Source organism: Hyla sarda, chromosome 4 (assembly GCF_029499605.1).
Source record: "Hyla sarda isolate aHylSar1 chromosome 4, aHylSar1.hap1, whole genome shotgun sequence".
Lineage (NCBI taxonomy): Eukaryota > Metazoa > Chordata > Amphibia > Anura > Hylidae > Hyla > Hyla sarda.
In genome coordinates, this window is record NC_079192.1 from 274,968,588 (window position 1) to 274,987,089 (window position 18,502).

An 18,502-nucleotide genomic window follows, 5' to 3' on the forward strand; every position below is an offset into this window, starting at 1 on the left:
ATATTGCCCATAAGAACCATGCTGAGGGAATAACCGACCATTTTGCCTGTTTTTGCACCAGCCTCTGGCAGTCGGGTTTTCAAAATTCACTCTTTTCCACTTTTTCGTCAGGTTTTGGACATAAAAACAGAGTGATTTTTGAAAAAGGTTGTGTTACACCCATTTTTGACAAGCCACATCCCTTTGTAGGTTTTTCTCAAACTCTCTGAGTGATTTGTGAGAATGTAGACCACAAAACCCGATAAAACTGTCTGCTTTAACCCAGAAAATACACGTAACTTGGCCTAAAATCTTATATTCCACACTTACTATACATGCTTTTACTGCATATTTATGTTAAACCCAGGCAGAAATATTATATGTTTGATTAAACCCAAAAAATACACATAACTTCTAAAACACGTATTCCAAGTTCATTATAAACACTTTTAATGCATATTTATGATAAAATACAGGTCAGCCTACTGCTTTCCTCAGCTTGCTTTGTATTGTAATGTGATGCGCTGGGACCTGTGTGTCAATTACACAGCAGTCCCAGCGCTGAAATACAGGGGTTGGGCGTGGTTGCCGTGGGGCATCGCGTACCTCGCGCCACGCCTATCCGACCGTCAGTGGCTTTGATCAAAAGCATTTTTTGGGGTCATGAAAGCCTTCAAATATTAGGTAAAAACATTGCTATACACACAGTGCCAATGACCGTGCCAATTTAATGATTTTGGCTCTGACAATGATTACGCATTGCAGTGCATGGCAACCTACAAGTGGCCCTGACCTTGACCCAACAGATGCATGGAATCCTTCTCAGATACCTTAGACCAGGACCAGAGCAATCACAACTATTTTTGGTCATGACATATTGCTTACTATTTTCAAGCTTGAGCTGACTTTCATGATGTAGATTCTCCAGATGCTGGTAGAAATAAATGTTGAACTGTTAGAATTTATAGTTGTGTCTTTTGTACACACCTAGGTGGCAGTCAAAAGCGAGCTGTAGCTTATGGAATATTAAGTGAAAACAAAGCAGATTACTTTTTTATGTGCATTTAAGATTGATGGTGATATTAGTCTTATCACAACAATGTTTTGGTCTTAATGCTAATTATTCTGATAGTATCTGTTGTATCATGCTCTACCTATTCTACAAATTCCACGTGTTATCCTTGCAATTTTGGGTTCAGAAGTTTAGAACTATTTTTAAGATAGCTTCACAAATAAATATAGCTGAGCCACAGTCCTTTCCTGCTCTTATAGATATACACTTTGGGTACGGGAAATCAACATAGTGTACTTAACTTCATGCAAACTTTTTCCTGTACTTTTATCTTGTGCGTGACAGTATGTACATCAACACAAATGTACATTACACCCTTCTTTATGCAAAAACATTCAATAGTCAATATTCTGACTATGGAGACGAGCTGGAGGAACTGAGCAAGTCACACATTCATTGTAATCCAGCAGTGGTCGAGCATATGCCCTGCTGCTCTATTCAATTACTGTGGGACTGATGGCAAATACAGCCAAAAACACCTTTTAGGATGGACTGCATTACCCATTGTAAACCAGACTTGACTGACAGTGCTTGACTGTAGAGGAACAATGGTACAATTGCCCTCCCCAATAGTTTTGGAATGGGATGTCTAAATAAAAAAAAATAAAAAAATTGGGACGTCTAACAAGCTTATATAAGTGAGACTGTCAGGTGTCCACATACATTTGGCCATGTACTTTATATACATCCACACAGTAATATGGATGGTCATAAAGCAACAACTTTGTCAAAGTCTCCTAATTGATCTCTCCAGATGACTGGTGTGTTCAGTATAATAGCAAGTCATTGTAAGGCTAGAATTCCACTGAGATTTTTGGGCTCAGAGGCTGATTTTCAAAAATGTCATCAAATTCAGAATATCTTAGTGTTTTCCTCTCATAGAAGTCTATGGGAGTGAAAAAAACGCCATGTGGGTTTTACCTTTGGCGTTTTTGCAGGCGGTTTTTATTCTATTTTTTGGACTTTAGTGTTCTAAAAAAGTGAGGGAGGTAACTTTCTTTGTTAAATTTCATGGTCCTCATCCACCCTGGTAATGTCAGGCTATTGCTGCTTGGTTGGTATACGGCTGTGAATAAAAATACGAGGAACCCTATGCGTTTTTTTTTCCATAAATAAAAAATAAAAAAATGCATATTTTTATTCTCAGCCAGATACCAACCAAGCAGCAACAGCCTAATGTTACCAGGGTGGGCTAGGACCATTGTTACTGGCCCTCCCCAGCCTAAATAATGATAGCCTGTTACCGCCTAGGCCCAGGAGCACCATTTTTGATGCTCCAGGCCTGTTGGTACCAGCTCATCCTAACACCCCTGTGGTGGTGGGTACCGGGGTAATAATTGGGGGTTAGCACTAGCTGATTTTTGGTCTAACGCTAAGCCCTGGCTTAGTAATGGATTTCGTCAATAAGACGGCTTCCACTACTAAGCCTGAAAATACTATTTATAAAAAAAACACAACACATTGGAAAAATTATTTTATTTTAACCCCTTAACGACAATGGACGTAAATGTTAACCCCTCAGATGCCGTGATCAATACAGATCACGGAATCTCCGGCAGTGCAGTACTTTAAATGGATGGTTGGATCGCCCCCAGCTCTGCCTTGGAGATCCAATCATCCATAATGGCGGCCGGAGGTCCCCTCAACTGCCTCCGGCCATCTCCAGGAGTCTTCTGCTCTGGTCTGAGATAGAGCAGACCAGAGCAGAAGATGACTGATAACACTGATCAGTGCTATGCCCTATGCATAGCACTGAACAGTATCAGCAAGCAAATGATTGCTATAAATAGTCCCCTATGGGACTATTAAAGTGAAGAAAAAAAAAGGTAAAAAAATTAGAAAAATCCCCTCCCTCAATAAAAACGTAAATCCTAAATTTTTCCCATTTTACCCCCAAAAAAGCATAAAAAATTATTAATAAACATATTTGGTATCGCCGCGTGCGTAAAAGTCTGAACTATCACAATATATTGTTAATTATCCCATACAGTGAATGTCGTAAACGTAAAAAAAATACAAAATTGCTGCATTTTTGCCACATTTAATTCCCCCAAAAATGTATAAAAAATTTATGAAAAGTAAAACCTAAGCAAAAGTGGTACCGATAAAAACTATAGATGACGGCACAAAAAATGAGCCTTCATACTGCCCCATATACGGAAAAATGAGAAAGTAATAGGTGGTCAAAATAGGGCAATTTCAAACATACAAATTTTGTTAAAATAGTTTGAGATTTTTTTTTAAGCGGAACAATTATAGAAAGGCATATATCATGGGTATCATTTTAATCATATTAACCCATAGAATAAAGAAAACATGTCATTTTTACCATAGTGTACAGCGTGAAAAAGAAAAACTTCCAAAATTTGCTAAATTGCGATTTTCTTTTCAATTTTCCCACATAAATAATATTTTTTGGGTTGCGCCGTATATTTTATGGTAACATAAGTGATGTCATTACAAAGTAAAATTGATGATGAAAAAAAACAAGCTCTCATATGAATCTGTGGATGGAAATATAAAAGAGTTATGATTTTTAGAAGCCACGGAGGAAAAAACGAGAATGCAAAAAAAAAATTGGCCTGGTCCTTAACCCCTTAAGGACCAGGCCATTTTATACCTTAAGGACCGGAGCGTTTTTTGCAATTCTGACCACTGTCACTTTAAACATTAATAACTCTGGAATGCTTTTAGTTATCATTCTGATTCCGAGATTGTTTTTTCGTGACATATTCTACTTTAACTTAGTGGTAAAATTTTATGGTAACTTGCATCCTTTCTTGGTGAAAAATCCCAAAATTTGATGAAAAAAATGAAAATTTAGCATTTTTCTAACTTTGAAGCTCTCTGCTTGTAAGGAAAATGGATATTCAAAATATATTTTTTTTTTGGGTTCACATATACAATATGTCTACTTTATGTTTGCATCATAAAATTGATGAGTTTTTACTTTTGGAAGACACCATAGGGCTTCAAAGTTCAGTAGCAATTTTGAAATTTTTCACAAAATTTTCAAACTCACTATTTTTCAGGGACCAGTTCAGTTTTGAAGTGGATTTGAAGGGTCTTCATATTAGAAATACCCCATAAAACACCCCATTATGAAAACTACACCCCCTAAAGTATTCAAAAAAACATTCAGTAAGTGTATTAACCCTTTAGGTGTTTCACAGGAATAGCAGCAAAGTGAAGGAGAAAATTCAAAATCTTCATTTTTTACACTCGCATGTTCTTGTAGACCCAATTTTTGAATTTTTGCAAGGGATAAAAAGGAAAAAATTTTTACTTGTATTTGAAACCCAATTTCTCTCGAGTAAGCACATACCTCATATGTCTATGTTAATTGTTCGGCGGGCGCAGTAGAGGGCTCAGAAGGGAAGGAGCGACAAATGGTTTTTGGGGGGCATGCCGCATTTAGGAAGCCCCTATGGTGCCAGGACAGCAAAAAAAAAAACACATGGCATACCATTTTGGAAACTAGACCCCTCAGGGAACGTAACAAGGGGTAAAGTGAACCTTAATACCCTACAGGTGATTCACGACTTTTGCATATGTAAAAAAAATATATATTTTTTTTACCTAAAATGCTTGGTTTCCCAAAAATTTTACATTTTTAAAAAGGGTAATAGCAGAAAATACCCCCCAAAATTTGAAGCCCAATTTCTCCCGATACAGAAAACACCCCATATGGGGGTGAAAAGTGCTCTGCTGGCGCACTACAGGTCTCAGAAGAGAAGGAGTCACATTTGGCTTTTTGAAAGCAAATTTTGCTCTGGGGGCATGCCGCATTTAGGAAGCCCCTATGGTGCCAGAACAGCAAAAAAAAAAACACATGGCATACCATTTTGGAAACTAGACCCCTCGGGGAACGTAACAAGGGGTAATGTGAACCTTAATGCCCTACAGGTGTTTCACGACTTTTGCATATGTAAAAAAAAAAAATTATTTTTTACCTAAAATGCTTGTTTTCCCAAAATGTTTACATTTTTAAAAAGGGTAATAGCGGAAAATACCCCCCAAAATTTGAAGCCCAATTTCTCCCGATTCAGAAAACATCCCATATGGGGGTGAAAAGTGCTCTGCTGGCGCACTACAGGTCTCAGAAGAGAAGGAGTAACATTTGGCTTTTTGAAAGCAAATTTTGCTCTGGGGGCATGCCGCATTTAGGAAGCCCCTATGGTGCCAGAACAGCAAAAAAAAAAACACATGGCATACCATTTTGGAAACTAGACCCCTCGGGGAACGTAACAAGGGGTAATGTGAACCTTAATACCCTACAGGTGTTTCACGACTTTTGCATATGTAAAAAAATATATATTTTTTTTACCTAAAATGCTTGGTTTCCCAAAATTTTTACAATTTTAAAAAGGGTAATAGCAGAAAATACCCCCCAAAATTTGAAGCCCAATTTCTCCCGATTCAGAAAACACCCCATATGGGTGTGAAAAGTGCTCTGCTGGCGCACTACAGGTCTCAGAAGAGAAGGAGTCACATTTGGCTTTTTGAAAGCGAATTTTGCTCTGGGGGCATGCCGCATTTAGGAAGCCCCTATGGTGCCAGGACAGCAAAAAAAAAAACACATGGCATACCATTTTGGAAACTAGACCCCTCGGGGAACGTAACAAGGGGTAATTTGAACCATAATACCCTACAGGTGTTTCACGACTTTTGCATATGTAAAAAAATATATATTTTTTTTACCTAAAATGCTTGTTTTCCCAAAAATTTTACATTTTTTAAAAGGGTAATAGCAGAAAATACCCCCCAAAATTTGAAGTCCAATTTCTCCCGAGTACGGCGATACCCCATATGTGGCCCTAAACTGTTGCCTTGAAATACGACAGGGCTCCAAAGTGAGAGCGCCATGCGCATTTGAGGCCTAAATTAGGGACTTGCATAGGGGTGGACATAGGGGTATTCTACGCCAGTGATTCCCAAACAGGGGCCCTCCAGCTGTTGTAAAACTCCCAGCATGCCTGGACAGTCAACGGCTATCTGGCAATACTGGGAGTAGTTGTTTTGCAACAGCTGGAGGCTCCGTTTTGGAAACAGTGGCGTACCAGACGTTTTTCATTTTTATTGGGGAGGGGGGTTGTATAGGGGTATGTGTATATGTAGTGTTTTTTACTTTTTATTTTATTTTGTGTTAGTGTAGTGTAGTGTTTTTAGGGTACAGTCGCACGGGCGGGGGTTCACAGTAGTTTCTCGCTGTCAGTTTGAGCTACGGCAGAAAATTTGACGCAGCTCAAACTTGCAGCCGGATACTTACTGTAATCCTCCGCCCATGTGAGTGTACCCTGTACGTTCACATTGGGGGGGGGGGGGGGGGAACATCCAGCTGTTGCAAAACTACAACTCCCAGCATGTACAGTCTATCAGTGCATGCTGGGAGTTGTAGTTTTGCAACCGCTGGAGGCTCCGTTTTGGAAACAGTGGCGTACCAGACGTTTTTTATTTTTATTGGGGAGGGGGGCTGTGTAGGGGTATGTGTATATGTAGTGTTTTTTACTTTTTATTTTATTTTGTGGTAGTGTAGTGTAGTGTTTTTAGGGTACAGTCACACGGGCTGGGGGTTCACAGTAGTTTCTCGCTGGCAGTTTGAGCTGCGGCAGAAATTTTGCCGCACCTCAAACTTGCAGCCGGATACTAACTGTAATCCTCCGCCCATGTGAGTGTACCCTGTACGTTCACATTGGGGGGGGAACATCCAGCTGTTGCAAAACTACAACTCCCAGCATGTACGGTCTATCAGTGCATGCTGGGAGTTGTAGTTTTGCAACAGCTGGAGGCACACTGGTTGTGAAACACCGAGTTTGGTAACAAACTCAGTGTTTTGCAACCAGTGTGCCTTCAGCTGTTGCAAAAGCTACAACCCCCAGCATGTACGGACAGCGGAAGGGCATGCTGGGTGTTGTAGTTATGCAACAGCTGGAGGCATACTACTTTGGCTGGGGATGCTGGGGATTGTAGTTATGCAACAGCTGGAGATACACTGGTTTACTACTTAACTCAGTGTGCCTTCAGCTGTTGCAAAACTACAACTCTCAGCAGTCACCGACAGCCAACGGGCATGCTGGGAGTTGTAGTTATGCAACCACCAGATGCACCACTACAACTCCCAGCATGCACTTTAGCTGATTGTGCAAGCTGGGAGTTGTAGTTACACAACAGCTGAAGGTACACTTTTCCATAGAAAGAATGTGCCTCCAGCTGTTGCAAAACTACAAGTCCCAGCATGCCCATAAGGGCATGCTGGGAGTTGTGGTGGTCTGCCTCCTGCTGTTGCATAACTACAGCTCCCAGCATGCCCTTTTTGCATGCTGGGAGTTGTTGCTAAGCAACAGCAGGAGGCTGTCACTCACCTCCAATGATCCTCGCTGCACCAGGTCAGTCCCTCGTCGTCTCCGCCGCGGCCGTCGCTCCTGGGGCCCCGATCCCAACAGGGGCGCCGGGGATCGGGGTCCCCAGCACCCGGGGTGCACGTCCCGCACCCGCTCACGTCCTCCGGAAGAGGGGCGGAGCGGGTTGCGGGAGTGACACCCGCAGCAGGCGCCCTGATTGGTCGGCCGGTAATCCGGCCGACGAATCAGGGCGATCGTGAGGTGGCACCAGTGCCACCTCACCCCTGCTGGCTCTGGCTGATCGGGGCCGTCTCTGACGGCCCCGATCAGCCAATAATTCCGGGTCATCGGGTCACTGGAGACCCGATTGACCCGGAATCCGCCGCAGATCGCTGGACTGAATTGTCCAGCGATCTGCGGCCATCGCCGACATGGGGGGTCATAATGACCCCCCTGGGCGATATGCCCCGATGCCTGCTGAACGATTTCAGCAGGCATCGGGGACCGGCTCCGCTCCAGATGGTTGCGGGGGGCCGGTAAAACACATGACGTTCTCATACGTCATGTGTCCTTAAGGACTCGGAAATGGAGACGTATGAGAACGTCATGTGTCCTTAAGGGGTTAAGGCAAAAATGGGCCTGGCCCTTCAGGGGTTAAACAACACTCCCCCACAGCTGTTGTTAGCCATTTTATTAAAAAGAAAAAAAATTCAGTTCATCCGCAGTAGTCCTCTGAATCCGCCGTAATCCTCTGCATACACGGATCTAAAACGAGAAGAAAAAAGAAACCATTTTTTGGTGCTCTCTGCTGGGGAGAGCGCCCATAATGCAATTTTTTCCCAAACAGAAAGCCACCAATTGTTGCAAAACTACAATGCCCAGCATGCCCAGACAGCCTTTGGCTGTCTGGGCATTCTGGGAGTTGTATTTTAGCAACAGCTGGAGTCTCCCTGTCTGGGAGGACACTGCCAGAAGGGTCTGTTCACATTATGCAAAACGGACAATGTAAACAGACCCTTACCAGCCTGGCTCCCGTCTGTAGCCCCACCCCTTAATGATGTCATCACTAGGAGGCGGAGCTACACAGAGTCGACATGGAGTGAGGGAGGTAAGCGGACCTCTTCTTCTGTATACACTATATACAGCTATCTATAGATAGCTGTATATACTGTATACCGACCAAAGGGGCTATAGGAGCAGGGAGTCCTGTTAGTATAGTGACAGGATTACTGACTCCTGTATAGTATACACGGCACCCCTGTATGCTATATGGCCGGGGGAGGTGAGTAGTGATGCTATACATCAATCTTCATCTCCTTACACTCTATGGAGCGGGCACTTAGCATCTGACCCACTGAGTGGTACCCTGACGGCAGTGAAAACACTGCCACAGGTTACAAATTTGGCTGTTTCCACACACCAGGAAAAACGGCAGAAAAATGCCAGAAAAACTGCCAATACCCAGGAAAAAGCTGGCAGTTTTTCTTGGTGTTTTTGCTGGTGGGAAAAAAATCTCAGTGGAATCCTAGCCTAATAACACTTAATTTTTCCTGTAATTAAAAAAATATAAAAACAATTAAAAAAATCGCTGGAATTCATCTTAAAAATATCCAACCTACATGGATTTGTAGATTGGGTTTAATCAGCTTTCTATTGAGTTCTTCTGAGTCCTACATATTTTCCATTGGCAAAGTCCCAGCCATAGAACAATTTATGTAAGCTCCAGTCTTATGACTCCCATACATGTCATTTATAAAAAATTGTGGTGACTCAAGGAAATTGTCTGGTGAAGGCACAGCATTTCCCCTTAAACTCTTAGGAATGTCATGTGAACTAGACAACTATTTGGTGCCATTCTCTAAAGGAACTTCCACTTTTAAATACGTAAGTTCACACAGGGTTCAGCAAATATGAATTCTCTCACAGAAGCCATAGACTAGACTTTTAGGTGGAGACTCATGTATGTACACACTTGAGCCTCTCTTGGTATCTGGACACTGAAATCACAAGTACAACACCTTCTGTACTCCATCTGAACACTTGTCAGTAAGGAAATCCTTATGTTTGATATTACATGGTCTGTGATTCAGCTTGTTAGTCACACTCTTTTTAGAAGAGCTGTCAGTAGGAAGATGAAGATTGTGATCCAGCTATATAGAGCTCTAGTGAGACCACACAAAAAATACTGTGTTGAGTTTTGAAGGTTACATACAAAAACATATTGATAAAATAGAACAGATCCAAATAAGGGCTACAAAATTAGGAAAACTGTTAGCCAGGTTCACCCATACTAAACCCAATACACTGGGTTATAGTGTGGGTGAACAGGATTCAGTAGGTCCCGAGATATCAGCTTCCGAAGTTCTGTTCTTCTATTCAGGGAGCTTCTCTTTGGAGGCGGGGCCCCTCCACCTGGCCGCTTCTGTCTCCCTCTGTTACCTCCTAATACCGCCCCCGCTATTTAAATATTCATAGGGGGAGATTTATCAAAACCTGTCCAGAGGAATAGTTGCCCAGTTGCCCATAGCAACCAATCAGCTCGCCTCTTTCATTTTTAATAAGGCGTCTGCAAAATGAAAGAAGCAATCTGATTGGTTGCTATGGGCAACTGGGCAACATTTCCTCTGCACAGGTTTTGATAAATCTCCCCATAGTCTTCAACTTCAAGTCCTAGTGACGTGGAGTCACCAGTCACGTTAACGCAGCGCTCTCTCTGCTGAGTGCATGCGCCGGAAGATTTTCCCCTGCTCTACAGTCATGATTAAATTTTCTGGTACATGTGCTCTGCAGAGAGAGCGCTCACGTGACTGGCCCCGCCTCCGAAGCGCAGCTCCCTGAATAGAAGAACGGAACTTCGGAAGCTGATATCTTGGGACCTACTAAAGCAATTTCAGTAAATGACCCCTCGTTAGAATCCTGTTCACTCACATTATAACCCAGTGTATTGGGTTTAGTGTGGGTGACAGTTTTACTTTAAGCATGAAACTGATAAAGAAAGACTAAAATAACTAAATCTGTATAGTCTAGAGGAAAGAAGAGAAAAGGGAGACATAATCTAAACCTGAAAAATATGTCAAAGAGTTAAATAAGATTCAAGAGAAAGTCTTTTAACCCATTCAGGACATCGGGCGTACAGGTGTACCTCTACGCCCTGATTTCTTAAACAGGTTTCAAGTGAGCGTAGGAGCTGCGCTTGTTTCAGAGCAGTGAGTGTCGACTATGGGGATTTGCTTGTACCCCTTTAAAAGTAATTGTCCGGTAAAAATAATTTTTTAATCTAATGTGCCCAGACTGTCTAATAAAACAATAAAAGCTTTAACATACCATTCTTGTTCCCTTGTAGCCTCTGGTATCAGGGCCACCCATCTCCAGACGGTCTCTGCTGGACTTTGCTTTCCCAAAGCTGCAGAGGGGACGTCACATCGCTACTCACTGGTCACAGCAATGTCCTGGCTTAGGCCTTTGATTGCCGAGTGGCACTGTAGGTTCCCCCCGGCTGTTGACAATATGATCTGCAGCTTCAGGGAAAGCTGAGTCAATAGCGAGAGACAAAATGGCCCGGATTTACTAAGAGTGGAGTGTAGTTTTCTGTGTGTTTTTTTTCCCAACAGATATTTTTCCATGGTATTTACTAATGTTTCCCTAAATTTTGCACTTTTCCCTATGTTTTGCTTTTTTTTTTTTTACACATGCTCTGAGCTGTGGGGGTTTTCAGAGCTTAAATCCACCAAATTTTCTCTGGAAAACTTAGTAAATATGTTGGGATTTTTAAAAAATGTCGGGGACATGCCCCCTGTTCAGCAACCCGACAAAACAGGTTGGGTTTACAATAGTAAATCAGGACCAATGTCTTGATACTGGAGGCTACAATGGAGCGAGGAAGGTGAGTTAAAGGTTTTATTGTTTTATTAGGTAGTCTGGGCACATTTACATTAATTGTACCAGAGGGCACATGCAGTATTTTAGCTTTGTTCTTTCTTTTTTAAGTAGTTTTCAAAGAGCTGACATGCATGAATTTGAAATATGTTGAAGTATACTTTCCTTGGTTGTGTTTACCTTTTTTCTATATGAATATTAGCCCCAAGCTCTTCAGAAGATACAGTATCAAAAGTACTGAATGTATGATGGGGCTTCTCAGCTTTCCCAAGATAAACAAGAGATAACTTTGAGGTTCCCATTAAAGAATATTACATGACAGTCATTTTAGTGTAAACATTGCTGACTTCTCAGACACAGACAGTTGTTGAATGATACCTCTCCACCCTACACAGGCCCATGTGAGCAAACATTTCATGTTTTTGAAAGAAATGTTTGTTATGTCAAAATATTTAGCATCTTTGTACTTCACAACAGACTCTGTGTTATTATGTCATTTGTTTGTAGACCAAAGAGCTTTGTTATTTTAGCCTTAAAATCCTGGGGAAAAAACCCTTTCATAATTTTTTGCTCTTCAGTTATATGGTTATGTCATGTATAAACCACACAAAAACTGCTATTATTTGTCTTTTTATTTTAGAGTACTTTAGTATGATATGTATTTAATATATTCTATGACAAAACTATACACACTTCAAGTGCCACGCATGTAACAGACACACACACACACACATATACCGGTATATATATACAGACATTTAGTATTAAACAAATTATATACTACAATTACTGAATTGGTGCTCTTTTAGTTTTAGACCATTTTTATTGGAAAGGTAAAAACTGGTCAAAATGTCAATTATACTTATTAAATTGTTCTGGAGATGTTTGAAATAAGAAATTCATAATTTCATACATATGGAAATCCTTTTTTTCTGGATTTCTAATAACCTGCATGCGGAAGTGGATTTATAGAGGCTGGTCTTAAAAGTGTTTTCCATCTCAGCATGTTATCCCCTATCCATAGGTAGGGGATAACAAGCTGATCATGGTGGGTCTGACTGCTGACACCCCTTAAAATCCCTAAAAATGGGGGCAAAATTGTCCCTGGAGTGAATGTTGCATATTATACATGTGTTGCCAGCACTCCCTTCATTCTCTATGCGGTTACAGAAGATTCCTGAGTTCATCGCCATAAAGAATGAATGAAGCTCTGTCCAAGGAGCAATATTGTCCCCTGTTGGTGTCCCAGCAGTTTCACCTCCGATCAACTTGTTATCCCTTATTCCATAGATAGAGGATAATAAGCTGAGAGGGAAATACCCGTTTAATGTAAAGATGCCCTAGAGTAAGATGGACCAATAAGGTGCATCTTTGACTGTCCATGGACCACACCCTAAAAACCCTGTAGCAGGAAGATAGGGTCCTGTTACAGACCTGGTTTGAATACCTTCCAAGAATATGCACCAAACAATCAGTGAGTTGGGTGTACACAGAGCCATAGGCTAAATGCCTACAGCATATTTTTTTGCAATTTTGGATGCATAGATTCATTTCACTGAATGGGGCTAATCCAAATCCTGGCTTTCTGATATGTGCTTGAAAAAATATACACCGCAAACACTGTTTGAACTATGGTGAGTGGTCTCATTTAAAACAATAGGAACCCCAATGCATGTGCACAAAAACTCAGGAAAAAGGACTTGTTCATTTGTTGCAGATGCATTGTGGTATTATCAGAAATCGCTGTCTCTATGACATGTCAGACGTTGAAACGATGGATACACTTTAACATACATCATTTCAGTGTTTAGTTTTTAAGCCTCATTTTAAGTCGTTGATGGCTGAAAAACAGACAGGAGCCACAAAAGGCTGAAAATATTTTATGAACATTAAAACGGTTAAAAATAAGGCCCATAAAAAGTGTGTGAACATAGCCTTGACATCAGACAGGTTCTACACGACTGGCATTGTAAAGTGGCACATGCTTCAAAACAATGCCTTGATTCATTGTTTTTCTTTACTGGTGTAATTTCTTGATAAAGCTGTCCCGATGTGTATAGAATAATTTCTTCCTATCACGGAATCGGACTGACATTTTGTGTTGTAATGATCTCAACTTAATGTTTTGACTTTACAGGTCCATGGGCGATGTATTTGCAAGCACAATACAGCAGGACCCCACTGTGAGCACTGTGCTCCCCTATATAATGACCAGCCTTGGAGAGCAGCAAATGGCAAAACTGGGGAACCTAACATGTGTAAAAGTAAGTAGAAAGGGTTCATTTCAGAAAAATGACCTGTTGAATCTTCATGGAATTGACTTGTAGTACACATTTTACATGTGCAGTATATGCTGAAGATACTTTGTGGATTTTCTCATAGGGAAGGTCAATTAAAGGTGTTGTTACAGTCCAGCAGCAAAATCTGCACATATGCATTTTAAATTCATTGGGGGGTATTTATGAAGCATTTTACCCTGATATTTTGGCGCAATATGTTCATAGTGACTTTTCCTGCAACTTTTTATTCACGTGTATTTTGGATTGTTGCTGTGGTAGATGCGGTTTTTGGTAGATTTTTTGCAGTGGTCAGGAATTCATAAAAATGCTACTTTTATTTAAAAAGTTGCATACTTTGGCGCAACCCACCAAAACGGGTGCTAATCATCACCGAAAAAAAAGAGCTTACAAACTAACTGTGGACAGTGTTGTTAAAAAGTCACACAAAAAGTAGCAGAAAAACACCATACAATGTGGAGTACTGATGTAAGAAATGTGATCAGCCCCAGATTTATCACATGCCCTGCACCATGTAATAAATTTGGTACAGGTACAGTTCCCACCAAGTGAATTAATGGAGTAAAAAGACATTCACCTACTCCACTTTTCATGAATACCCCCCCATTGACTTTACAGTATTTCTTCTTCTTGTAAGAATACACACAAAAAATCTGCAGCAGCCAATCTGCAACAAACCTCCAGCAAAATCCGCACAGTTTAGCTTAGATTTGTTTTGTGTGACTTTTCAGTTGGAGATTTTCTGCCTGCAGATCCACAGATTATCTGCTCTGTATTTATGAAAAGAGGGAACTCCTTGCGGTACAGATACCGTGGCAATTTTTATACTTGAGGAAATGCTCCTAATCTCACCCAACTGCTATCCATTCACACCAGCCATGGGTATTTTAGTGTCTTTGATGGGAATTTATCAAATGGCCGTTATTAGTCCACAAATGTTGCGGAGAAAGTGGTGGACGTGCGCAAAATGGCGCACAAACTTTGATGAATCACCACAAAACTGTTCTACTTTAGTCTGGTTAAATGTTGCGGCCATTTCAATTGTTCTATAGGGCAGGGTTGACCTGCCCTGTGATAACTTGTAAATCAGGCCAGTGTGACATTTTTGCAACATTTCACAAAAAGTTGCACATGATAAATCAGTGACCATGGCAGAAAGTGCTCATAATAAGAACACCACATGATAATCAAATTAAATGTTGCATGAACACCACATGATAATCTAAATTAAATGTTGCATGAAAATGTTGCATAGGGCCAGCCTGCGACTTTTCATCCGACAAATTTAGGCTAAGTTTCCACTTGATTTTTTTGCAGCGTTTTTTTCACTGAAAAAAAACCAAAAGAAAGAATGCCAGTGCAATTTCCTGCATCTGACGTTTTTTCTGGCGTTTTTGCATTTGATGTAAATTGCATTTTGGCGTTTTTTTTTTTTTAATTTGTAGGGTACCAAAAAAAAAAAAAAAAAAAAAGGATACAGTAGGGATGGGAAAAACTGTTTTTTTTTAATGAAATTTACATTTTTTATGTCGAAATTTTTATACATTTTTAAGTGTGTGTGTCACTTTTTTTCTCTGTATTTTTAATTTTTTTTAGGTACTACTACTCCCATTATGGAACACACTGTTCCATGATGGGAGTAGTAGTACCTGTACTAATAGACATATCGCACCGAGTGTCACTCCTGACACTTGATGTGATCGTCCATAATATAGCAGAGATGCGGAGCGGCTCTGTAAATCGCTTGCATCTCTGCACTATACTCCGGGCCGGACATTCATTTTTTCTGCCCAGAGCGGGGATTGGCCGGATGGTGGCAGCCAATCCCCCTCTCAGAGGGAAATATGAATGAGTGAGTGGCCAGCTGCAGTACAGTGCCGAGATGCAGAGCGCAGGAGAAAGCCGCTCTGCATCTCTGCAATAGATAGAACGATTGCATCGGGTGTCAGCAGTGACACCCACTGTGATCTGTCATTAACTGCAGGTACTACTACTCCCAACATGGAGCACACTCTACGTCATGCTGGGAGCTGTAGTACCTGCATTAATAGACAGATCACAGCGAGTGTAACTTCTGACACCTGTTGCTGTCTGTCTATTAATGCAGGTACTACAGCTCCCAGCATGGAGCAGAGTGTACTCCATGTTAGGAGTAGTAGTACCTGCAGTTAAGGAAAGATCACAGCGGATGTGACTACTGACACCCGCTGTGATCCTCCTGTATAATGTATAGATGCAGTGGGGCTTTCTCCTGCGCTCTGCATTCATATTTCCCTCTGAGAGCGGGGATTGGCTGCCACCATCCGGCCAACAAATCCGGCCGGAGAAAAAACGCCACGATTTCAGGGAAAAAACGCCATAGGCTCAACATGCTGCGACTTTTCAAAGCCGCCAAGGAGCTTAAAAACTGCAAAAAAAGTGAAAAAACACCCTAAAGGATTAAAAAAACACCAAACTGAAAAACGCAAAGTGGAAAAAGAATTTTGCATTTTTTCATTGATTTACAGCTAACATCTGGCCACAGCGTTTTTTTCAATGAAAAAACGCCATGGGGGCAGTTTTGGCTTTTTTTTCTTTTTTGGGGGGCAAAACCAAAAATCCAAGTGGAAACTTAGCCGTAGACGGAAAAAGCAGTCTAAATGGTTTAATAAATTGCCCTCACTGTGAAGGAAATAGCTGTAAAGGGGACAGAGTAACATAACATCACTACGTACACTTTATTTTTATAATTGCGTCGGTTCCAAGGGTTTTTATGAGCCTCATTTTGAGTCGTTGATGGCTGAAAAATGGACAAAAGCAACAAAAGACTAAAAATATTTTATGAACATATAAACGGTTGAAAATAACGGCCCATAAATAGTGTGTGAACATAGCCTTGACATAAGACAAGTTATACAAATTAGGGGCCATTTGCACTGACTGGCATTGTAAAACAGCACATGCTTCAAAACAATGCCTGGATTTATTTGCTGTTGTTTTATTCTACTGGTGTAATGTGTGTATGTATGTGTGTATGTTCCAGCATCACGTCCAAACGGCTAAAGATATTAACATGAAACTTGGCACACATGTTACTTATATGTCAACAACAAACATAGGATAGGTGATTTAACCCTTACTCACCCCCATTTGCCAGGGACTTATGTATAAAGTCCCATACAACTCAATGGGAAATATAACTTCCAAACGGCTGAAGATATTTCGATAATACTTAACTACCCCCATTTGTGAGTGTCTGGGTTTTTGCTTAAAGTCTCATGCAAATCAATGAGAAATGTCGGGATAGGAGGTCGGGATAGGAGGTCGGGATAGGAGGACCGGGATAGGAGGACCGGGATAGGAGGACCGGGATAGGAGGACCGGGATAGGAGGACCGGGATAGGAGGACCGGGATAGGAGGACCGAGATAGGAGGATGAGATAGGAGGTAGGAATAGGAGGACGGGATAGGAGGACGGGATAGGAGGACGGGATAGGAGGACGGGATAGGAGGTCAAGATAGGAGGTTGGGATAGATGGACTGGATAGGAGGACGGGATAGGAGGTTGAGATAGGAGGTTGTGATAGATGGGCTGGATAGGAGGACGGGATAGGAGGACGGGATAAAAGGTCGGGATACAAGGTCGAGATAGGAGATCGAGGTAGGAGGACGGGATAGGAGGTCGGGATAGGAGGTCGGGATAGGAGGTCGGGATAGGCGGTCGGGATAGGAGGTCGGGATAGAAGGATGGGATAGGAGGTCCGGATAGGAGGTCGGGATATGATGACAGGATAGGAGGTCGGGACATGAGGAAGGGATATGGGGTTGCGATATGACAACAATATATGAGGACGGATTATGAAGTCAAAAGCTTCCTCCTTTGTTTATTTTCCTCCCCAACAAGGATTAGGAAGGAAAAACCGGGCAACGCCGGGTATTCAGCTAGTTCATTGATAAAACTGTCCCAATGTGTAAACAATACTTCTTTACACATTGCTTGCTCTGTTATCACCTGTCCTCAGGTTGTGTGTGGTATTACAACTTGGCTTCATTCACTTCAATGAACTGAGCTGCAGTACCACAAGCAACCAGAGGACTGGTGTGGTGTCTTTATTTATTTATTTTTAATAAATCAGTGTTTTAGTCCTGGACAACCCCTTTAACAGTACAAGTTATAGGTATGAATACAAGCAGCAAAGTGCCGTCAGTACTGTTCTGCCCAAAAAAGCTTTATGTATTTATGTATCTATTAAATGCATAAGCCATGTTTTATAGAAACATCTTACATTTTATGTGTCTCTGTTGTTTAGCAAGAGTTTTGACCTGTCACAGAAACATGTCAAAAGTTCTGGGAAATGTCTTCATTCTGTGTATGGATGCCTTTTCTCCCATGAAAGAGTTGAGCTGCTGTGTACCTGCTGATAAATTGTGGTCATTTATTTACTGTTCTCTCCTTTGATAGAGTGTAAATGTAACGGCCATGCTGAGAGCTGTCATTTTGACATGGATGTGTGGCTGGCATCAGGCAACCGAAGTGGAGGAGTATGTGACAACTGTCAGCACAACACAGAAGGTATACACTGCCAGAGATGTATGTCAGGTTGCTTCCGAGATTTAAGGATCCCCTTCTCATCACCAGATGCCTGCAAAGGTACTGCAAGTAGTATGGTATCATCTTGATATGATTACTAATGTTATCAGTGAGTTTTACTCTAAGGCCAGTTTTCCACATTGGTTATTTTTGGCGTTTTTTTTTAGCCAAAGCCAGAAGTGGATCAAGTAGGAAGGAGAAGTATAAGTCCATCCTTCCACAAGCTAGAACTTTTGAATCCTACGCCCCATCTGTTGCCACATAGGCTGAAGTCATATTTACCATCCAGCATGGGTACATTGGATCAAAAATACAATCATGCACTATTTTGTTATCTATTGCCTGCAGGCCAAATGGGAAATATGCC

The 18,502-nt window shown here is 41.4% G+C and overlaps 1 protein-coding gene across 2 annotated transcripts in view; it reads left to right on the forward strand.

Annotated features, from left to right (window-relative positions):
• NTN4 (netrin 4) overlaps nucleotides 1–18,502 on the forward strand; it is a 109,470-nt gene that overhangs the window by 50,544 nt on the left and 40,424 nt on the right. The window contains exons 4-5 of one of the 2 annotated variants that reach the window (XM_056574303.1): nucleotides 13,406–13,532; nucleotides 18,007–18,117. In XM_056574303.1, coding sequence (XP_056430278.1) covers nucleotides 13,406–13,532; nucleotides 18,007–18,117 — 238 coding nt within the window. Of the gene's footprint in view, nucleotides 1–13,405; nucleotides 13,533–18,006; nucleotides 18,196–18,502 lie in introns of both variants that reach the window. The other variant, XM_056574302.1, reaches the window with a different exon arrangement.